The following is a 9396-nucleotide window of genomic DNA, read 5'->3' as shown; positions in this document are numbered from 1 at the left end:
GAACAGGTCCTGCGTAATACACAAGACCCCCCCCATTTCAAAATTAATTAGCTTCTACTTCATTGGAACATGCTCAAGGAGCTGAACGGCCTACTAATGTTCCTATACGCTACTGCAGTACTAAGGAACGGCTTCATCCAGAACACAGTGGGACAACTGCAGTTAGAAACTTGCTCTCACCTCCTGTAGCCAAGTGCTGTGCTTTCAGAGCAGAATCTCTGCCCATAGTCAACCCATTTCCCACCTGCCCTCTAGCAGAGGCTTGAACTGGCCCAGGGCAATATTGAAGAGCAGGAGAATTCTCACCCATGACCTGGCCACTCTTTACCCTTCAAATTAACATCATTAAGAGATGATCCAATCCATTATCACGTTACTGATTGTGGGAGCTTTTGGTGCAGGACATCTAGCAGCTCCATTTCTGACATTAGACTTCCTTAAAAGAGCCTCCAGTTATCCCACAGTTCAACCCTAAATGCAAGGATTTAATTTAATTCAGAGAGAGGGGAAGAGAAAGCATGTGACTGTCACACCAGGAACCAAGTGCAAGTCTGAAACTGGGATGAAACAGACTTTAGAGAAAGACGACCAGGTTTTGCTCTCAAAATAGTCAATCTTTATTCATTAATTATTGAAAGCAGGAGGCAGCATCATGTGGCAAATGCCAAACGCACAGCCTAAATATTGCACAGAAAAATTGCAGTAAGCAGCAGTGCTCATGGTTGGCGAAACTTTAACATTCATATTTCTTCAAAGCTCCTTAAAGAGACCAAAAGCGTGACAGTAGGGAATGTTCCCAGGGCTTTAGGATTCAGCAAGTTCATCCATGACCCGCTGGAAGGGATCGACACTCCAGTAATCGTAATCCCATCCCAGGAACCAGCCAGTGAATGAGGGAGGCTCAAAACCTTGTTTGACAATTACTATCGGTGTCCTCTTATCCCTGTTGGAAGGATCCGTCTCAATATATTCTTTAGCTAGATTGGAGAGAGAAGTATAGTAGTGAATGCTTATCCTTTACTATAAAGTCTTTGTACTACTGGACAGTTCTCACATTAACAGCTCCGTATAATCCATCTCAGTGCCGCATGGCCTCTGGACCCCTCGCTGCAATGCGATTGGGGAAAAGTGGGATTACTGGCATCAAACTGTGCAACAGCCTTCAATCCTGGCTGGCACGGAAAGTGCTGAATCCAAGTACATACAAACATGACTCAATGTGCGCGTGCACGTGTGTGTGTGGGGGCAGTATTGTGCAATCAAGATCAACCCTTTAATTTCCCTCTTTAAATCCGCATGCAACTTCCTGAACAGCTTCTTTGCGGTTGGGCATGTGACTGGGGACTTGGCTCAAACTAAGACTATCACAGCACATGATAAACTTGTTCATTGTGTCACGAGATGATGGTGCAATTTATTCACTTTATAGCGACATTACGTAGGTGCACATTCCTTGCATTGCCCATGTGTACAATTGTACTGGTACAAGGATGCTCCCCCTAGCAGCGTGATTAGAACATTTACACTACTTTAAGGAGTATGTATCACAGCCCCCTCAGCATTGTGATCATTAAATCACAATTCACAAGACAAAGCAGTATTCTAAATATTAATTAGAAGAAACAGAAATAAGTCATAATTAACCCTTCAGGTGAAAAAATAAGCGCTACTTAAAAATCATTATGCCCAACACCCACACCACAGGCCTGGTGCCAACAACTGACTCATGACACTACAGCAACTACAAAAGAACACCAACATTTCTGCCCAAACTTGCAAATTCTTCCACCCCCCCAGTAAATGGTGATCTTTCACAAAGTTACTGAAGACTAGTAACATTTTAGTTATTACGCCAGTAAAAAGGACTACATTGCAAGGAGTTACCATCCCTTCAGCATCCATTACCTCGGTTCCCAACCCATCTGACACATTTCTGGAGGCATTCTTGGTCAAACAACATTCCCATCTCCAATTTATTCAATATGTAACGAGTGAAGAGTTCAAAGCAGAAAGAAAACACTGATTTTTTCTGCTTAGTGTCCCAGAAACTAACTCCCAAAGACACCACCCTAATCCTGAATGTTACCTCACTGTATGCCACCCATGCACTCAATTCCTCCCCACCTCCGAAGAAACAATGGAAGTTGGCATCTACCATCTACACCAGATGATTAATTAATCCCGACATGAGACTGAACACTGGTGGCACTATTCAAATCGAGCCTGCAAGTTGTATCCACTGTTCTTCAGCAGCAATTAAAAAAAGGGACTCTTCTGTGGAAAGTCCTCTTGTCACCACACCCTGCTGCTCTCCATTCACCACAAGGTATGGAACAACTGATCAAATGACAGAAGCTCATCCTCAAGCTGTGGCTCAGGACACCAGCTCTATCATATTCTGGCATCTTTCCCAAGTTATTAGAATTCTTTGATCTGGCGACACTTTTGTTACACTGGACAGTATTGTTAATTAGACGTGATCAAAAAATTAAAACATTTTGACAGGCGAACGAAACAGTTGCCAAGTCGAAAAAAAAAGTGAAATTCCAGGTTGTCATGTTGGTCCCAGAAAGACTGGGTTGGGTAACAGAGTTGTGATGTGGAGCCCTTTCAGCGCAGTTGAGTGCACTCCAAATTCCTCTCCCTACTGTACACATTGTACGGGGAGTGTGATTTCTTCCTTTTCCAATGGAATTAGGCAAATGAACTAGGGAGTTACTTGCCTCATTATGGGGCCTGGACCAGCATATTCCAGAGATGATCAGTCAGCTCTGGATAGTTAAAACAGAGAAAACCTTCCACTCCATGGACTCACTGGGTGATTTGCAATACAAACATCACCCTCTCCTCAAGTCAGTGGGAGATGAAGGGGCTGCTAGTGCTAATTAAAAAGAAAAAAGGTGGTGTCCAAATGAACAAGCTCGGTGCGGAATTCTTACCTGATTTTTGGGCCTCAGCTTTTTCTTCTTCATGTGCTTCATTACCTATCCACACAAACACCTAGAAAAAGGACAACACCACAAACTCAGTTGTAATGCAAAGAGAGCAAATTTCAAGATAAACACTGGTTTCCTGTACAAATTAAAAAATGGCTGAGGGCAAGAGAGAGAGAGAGACAGCATTGTATGGTGGAACTCCAGGTAGTCCAAGTTTTTCCCACTGATATAAAGTGCCCGTGCAATATAAAGAAAAGGGAACATTACTCCTAACTCACCAAAGCTTGCACACTGTTTCAGGTCATGTCAGGAGTTTGACAGAACACTACTTATTTGCGTGGATGAGTGTAGCTTCAACAGTCAAACCGCTTGGCATTATTCAGGGAAAAAGTAGTGCATTTGAGCTGCATCCGATCCACCATCCCCTTGAAACATTCACTCCCTCTAAACTCAGCACTGTGGCATCTACAGCAACTCCCTTCAGCCTTTCAAATTCATGACTTCTACCAACTCGACAAATAAAAGGCAGCAGAGAAATGGGAACCCTCATTACTTGCACACCACATCTTGTCTCAGGAATTAGTTGCTATTCATTCACTGTTTCTGGGTTAAAATCTTGGAGCTTCATCTTTAAAACAGCAACATGGATGACCCCAAACCAGGTGAGTTACAGCAGCTCACCACCTTCTCCAGGGCAATTAGGGGCTGGCAATAAAATATGTAGGTGATACCCAGAATGAAAGGATGATATCCTGTTCATGAGAGCCGCAGCTTCATTTGCAATTACAAACAGACATGGCCCAGCATCAAATGCCTCACCTGGTCCCACGTATCAAGAATCATGACGTCATCAGTGGCTAAATCATCCTGGATCTGTTCACCAGGCACCTCTTCAATCTGTCAAGAAAATGGAAAACCAATGTTCAAGTAGTCACGGTGCAGTTGTAAGGACTCTAAAGGAAGCAGATATTGGAATTTGTAAGTTCCTTTGGGCTCAGTGAAGAGCACACCCCTCCCCCCCCCAACCCCCAACCAGGTTACATGCAGCATAAAGCCGTGCGCTAAATGGTATTAGCATTGCTTAATTGTGACACCCACCCCATGAACACCCTACACCCTTCCAGATTGGCCAACATTCTTCATTCTATCCTTTGATGAACAAATTTTAGGTTGCTCTGTCACTGTGGCTCTGCACACTCTCCCCTGAATGGAACATCTTCCCTTAGGTTTTAAAGGGCATCCTACCTCTCCAACTAAGCTTTGATCATCCATTCCAATATATCCTTGTACAATTTAAACATCAAAACTTTGTTTAACAATACTCCTAAGAGCCTGGTGACACTGCATGATGTTAAAAAAAGTGAGATATGGAATTCAAGTTGCTAAGTCAGTCTCACATGCACTTAAACCATTTTGCAATAAAAACAATTTCAACACAAGGGATTATGCCCAGTTAGATAACTCAAGTCCGACAATTACTTCACACGGTTCAAGGTATTGATATTGTGTAAATGCTTTCCATGTGAGTCACTGCACTACCCCCAAGGGTTTGGGGTTAATGGAAAAAAACATTATGTACATTATTGTGGAAGGAATGTTCTTGGGGATTAGAATTCCTTCAGTTTCCGGCTCTTGCATAAACAGGAAATATAGAATATCTAATCTCCACCACGTGAGAAATCCCAACATTCAGCTGCTCTGGCTTTACTTGTATCAGATGCAGAGATCGTCTGAATATTTCAGCAAGGTGCAATACAAAGAAAAATGGCACATGGCCAAAAATATTGTATGAGAATAGTCCTCACTCCGACATCAGACATTTCCTGCTGTTTCTCCACTTCTACTGCTTTTGCCTCAAGCTGCAGTGTGAGCAGACACACATACTAGCCAGGCTCACCTGATAAAGTGAATGATGAATAAACAAAACCACTTGACCCATCTCAAGGAGGAGCCCCCAACACCTGCTGACTCGCTCTCAGTAGAATCCAATGGGCTGGCTTTCAGTTTTATATCTGGAAATCCAGGCCACACCTCAAATTATGCTGAGCAAAGAATTTGTCCAATATCAGCCTGATATTGTCGAGATTACAAAAGCATAGGTGGTCACGAGTCAGCGTAATACTCCACTTTTGAGCTTTCTTCCATCCACTGCCCTTTATGTCCTTACTTGTTTTATCATTTTAGTTCGACTCCATAATCCTCTGTGCTACTGTTGTCTTGGTATATGGCTGCAAATTCTGCATTTTTTTTAAATACATACCGATTCTGCAAAACTCAAATGATTTCAGTACAAACAACACCTCTAAAAAGCAGTTAAAAGATTTTCCCTTATATCAGAACCCTGAAAAGGTGAGTGAGCTTAGTTCGAGTCGTCAATCTCCAACATTTTGGTCAACAGAACACAACACATTCTGATTGTAGCCAATACAAATGGAGGTGACAAAGTCAAGCATCGTATTGCCTTTCTTGACCCATGTGCTGCATTAGCTAAACAGGTCAAGTGTCAACGTGACCAAGTCTTCATAGTTAACTGTTATGACACAATCCACCAGGGTTCACTTTCCCACCTACGTCAAGCGGTGACATTTCTTGGGCTAGTGTAAATACAACAACAAAATCAGTAATATCGCTTCTCCACTTGATTCTGTAAGTTGGGTCAGCTCTTCACATACGAACTTTGCCCAGTTTGAGATTATTGGGCACTTTGAATGGAGCTTCTCAAGCCAAATCATTTGTGAAGTAGAAACAACAGGAGATTGAAGTTTGGAGCCTCATTACCCCAACCAGTACATCTCTACTTTCATCGTTTACTTTGGAAATGGAGTAAAAACTATTTCTCTATCTTTACATAAAGATTTACCTCAAAGTTATTTCAAATTCAAGTTGAGAGTTGATGTACATCAAGTATTGAGTTTACCACTGCACTAGTGGGTTGTCACTTCAATGAGGCTGTAACCAGACTTTAAAAATCTAAGCCTCGTGAACTGAGCCTACACTACACAGTCCAGTTGCCACTGCTCCGATACCAACTCCCCTCGTGTGTTCAGATTATACGCTCTGCTAAAGGCTCAGTTCCCTGCACATTGGGCAAATGAACTGGACTGGAGAAAGGTCTCATGTCTTCAGTTCATTGCTCCATAACGTGGTGGGAGTCAGCCAGTGCAAACCTTAAAGCAAGCTGCTCTAGACTGCAACCTGATTTTTTGACCTCTAATAGCCTACCTTCTGCAAAAATGTTACCGCTGTATCACAGCCAAAAACTCCCAAAAAGGCCCAATAACTACAAGATCAAACTCACAATGAAGCGCCCAGTCTTGTTCGAACATGCAAAGAGGCGAGGAGGATGGACATCCATTTTGTTTTTCAGTCTTAGTGAAGTGCGATAATCTGTCTTTCCACCCAAGATCGTCCAGAATTCATCTGTCACCATAGCAGCAAAGAATGGAACAGATACATTATTCAATTTTTTCAAAAGGAACATGCAGGTTGCACACTGACGATTGTGGATATTTACTGACCAACCTGTTCAGAGATGTTATGAGCAGCTGGGACTTGAACCCAGAGGTCCTGGCTCAGAAGTGGGGACATTACCACGGCATCACAAGCCTCACTGATAACTGCACACAAGGTTCAATCAGCACGCTTATTCCAATGTAAAGACTTTCCTATGGCTTGTTACAGTCAGTGGTTGAAGCTATCCACTTCGTATATTTCTATATTACTGGTAAAATGCCATAATGACCACAATAATTTTTATACTCGATATGTAACCATCTTTTAGAATCAGAATCCCTACAGTGTGGAAGCAGGCCATTTGGCCCATCAAGACCACTTTAAACTGAAGATGCATTGAGACAATGTGGCAGTTGTGATTTAACACTCCTGCTTTGCTTGCACTAGCATTATGGGAAAACTAAAGTTTGCACAAATTATGAATGAATAATAAGTGGTCTATTACGGGGTGGAGTGCAGGTTCGCTGTAACCCACCTGGTTCACTGCCCTCTGTTATTTCAGAGGCACTGACTCCCAGTATGTCCAGCAGTTGCTGGGCTCCTTGCTTCTCAGTGTCACTGGCTCCATGGCCAACCCAGAGAAAGGATGATTCAGGAGTCTTCAGAACAAAGACATCATTTGAATTCAGGTTGGAGGCAACAACATCGACCTGTTGGGAACAGAGACCATGACATCAGTGAGTCCAGCTGCTGTCTTCTGAAAGCCCAGTTCCAAATACAGTTTATTTCATCATGCCTCAGGGCCAAACGATATTGCCCTCTCCGAATACATCCAGAAGTATACCAGTATTCCCATTTTAAGGTACGTAGACCTCACGTGACAGAATTTGTTTAGTAAGAAAGACTCGCTTTTATATAGCACCGTCACCATGTGTCTCAAAGTGCTTTCAAGCTGATGAAGTACTTTTTTTGAAATGCAGCCACCACTATAACAGCAGAAATGCTGCAGCCAATGTGTACATAGCAAGCTCCCAAAGGCAACAGTGTGACAATGACCATGTGTTGAATGAGGGGTAAATACTGGCCAGAACACTGGATAACTACCCTGTTCTACAAAACAGTGCCAGCCTTCAACATCAGGTGGGGTCTTAGTTCAAGATCAGTTCTGAAAGACAGCACAGGGTCTAGGATGGGAGCAGGTTAGGGCTGTGCTCAGCCCAAGTGGGTCTTGAGCCTAGAACCTTGTGACTTAGGAAAAAGAAAGAAAAAAAAAGTGCTACCCACCAATCCCTAGCTGATAGTTAAAAACAAAACGATTGGTTTTTGAAAGAGAATGAGTGGGACTAAAAAAAAAGAGATGAAATCACAACAGAAGCTTCATATGGTTTGAGATTAATTTTTTTTAATCTTCACTATTTTAGGAGTCGATGCCCAATCGTATGTTGCAAAATGCTTTAGTTCTAGGGCGTGGATGGTGTGGGGGAAAACCTTTCTGGACTTGGTTTTCAGACAAATCCAAGCAAAACAGACAGTTGGCCATCCTGGTCAACATCTGGTGCACAGCAAGGAGATTTCACTGGAAAATCGGACTACCTGCATGACAGCTTCTTGCTATTTCAACTCAGCAGCTATGGAGTATGAAACAGAGTTAACCGTGCATGTCCAGTGTGACCCTTCTTTAGAACCAGACTTGAAACATTCACTCTCTCTCCCACTAGATGCTGCCAGATTTGCCAAGTTTCTAGAACAATGTTAGTTTCAGATTTCCAGAAACTGCAGTATTTTGCTTTCATTTGTGTTCTGACCAGTACCACATTTGATACCAAAGTCTCCCCCCAGCACGATAAGTCACATTAAAACAAAAAACATTCTTCCATGCCCTTCTGGAATGACATTTTCTTTGCCTGATCTTATATTTAATCCTCATGAGATCAAGATCCCTATTGAGTGGCCTTCTGGTTGATTACTTTCTTGGGGATATTATTGGGCCTCTACAACTGTCTGACCATTAAAATTGCAGCACATTAGTTCAAAATGCCAATTTTCACTGTTGCCACTCTCTGCCTCCCCCTCCAAACCAGCTAATCATGACTCTGCTGGTAGCACTCCTGCCTCAAGCAGAAGCCCTGGGTTCAATTCCCACTCTAGGCTTACATTGCCAAATAAAAAAAAACACCCAAATAATGGCACACTTGACAGAGATGGAGGGAGTGGTGCACTGTCAGAGGTGCCAATGAAAAATGTTAAACAGAGGCACCACCTGTCACTATATATAAGCACAGGTATTCTTGGAGACAATATACCACACTGTTACTTGTGGAGCTCTGAGCATCTTCTGGCTGCTATACTTCCAACATCAAAAGTGATGTAGGAAAACTTCAGGAGATTTTTTTGTAGCATATGAAGTTCAGTGGTTACAAAAAGCATTGAATAAATGCAATTTCTTCTACTACAAGACCAAAAACTACTCCATCTAACAACCCACCTTGCCAATACTTTCACATTGTCAAACAAAAACAAAAACTGATCTTGAGTTAATTACAGCTGCATCTTACAACTTAACCTTTGACTCCTGGAAACTCAGCAACACTGGGGTCCCTGGGGATATTTTGGGAGTGGAGGACGGGGAGGGGTGAAATAAGAGAAACTTAACCCTGTTGCTTCCTCAAAAATTAATCTATTGCACCTTTCCAAAAAGGTTCTTTACCACACTACCTCCACCCCCAACAATTGCTTTCAGTGTTGCTGCTTACAAATAGTCTTAAATTGAAAACACATGAATAATGGGATCTGCCAGGAGTCTTTGATGTTGGTGTAAACTAATTGATTTGAGGGGGGATTAAAAATACAAAGTTTTTTTTTGTTTTAAACAAAGATAAACCACACAGACCAATTCCAGTGTCTGGAAGCAAAAAGGTAATCCACCTGCTGTCACAATAAGCCAACAATTCCTGATCCTCTCAGGCATTCCCTTTACGGTCAGTCAGAATAACGGGGGTACATGTAC

The 9396-nt window shown here is 42.5% G+C and overlaps 1 protein-coding gene across 1 annotated transcript in view; it reads right to left on the bottom strand.

Moving 5' to 3' along the window:
- Nucleotides 1–593: 593 nt before the first annotated feature.
- The window catches only part of gsna (gelsolin a), a 70643-nt gene continuing 61840 nt past the window's right edge, over nucleotides 594–9396 (bottom strand). The window contains exons 13-17 of the mRNA XM_020514350.2: nucleotides 6925–7099; nucleotides 6235–6356; nucleotides 3756–3833; nucleotides 2940–3000; nucleotides 594–977 (exon numbers count right to left, since the gene is read on the bottom strand). Coding sequence (XP_020369939.1) covers nucleotides 805–977; nucleotides 2940–3000; nucleotides 3756–3833; nucleotides 6235–6356; nucleotides 6925–7099 — 609 coding nt within the window. The 3' untranslated portion in view covers nucleotides 594–804. The remainder of the gene's footprint in view (nucleotides 978–2939; nucleotides 3001–3755; nucleotides 3834–6234; nucleotides 6357–6924; nucleotides 7100–9396) is intronic.

The sequence above is a fragment of the Rhincodon typus genome, chromosome 28 (genome assembly GCF_021869965.1).
Source record: "Rhincodon typus isolate 14 chromosome 28, sRhiTyp1.1, whole genome shotgun sequence".
Classification (NCBI taxonomy): domain Eukaryota; kingdom Metazoa; phylum Chordata; class Chondrichthyes; order Orectolobiformes; family Rhincodontidae; genus Rhincodon; species Rhincodon typus.
The sequence above is the reverse complement of the archived record's forward strand: the minus strand, read 5'-3'. Positions and strand labels throughout refer to the sequence as shown.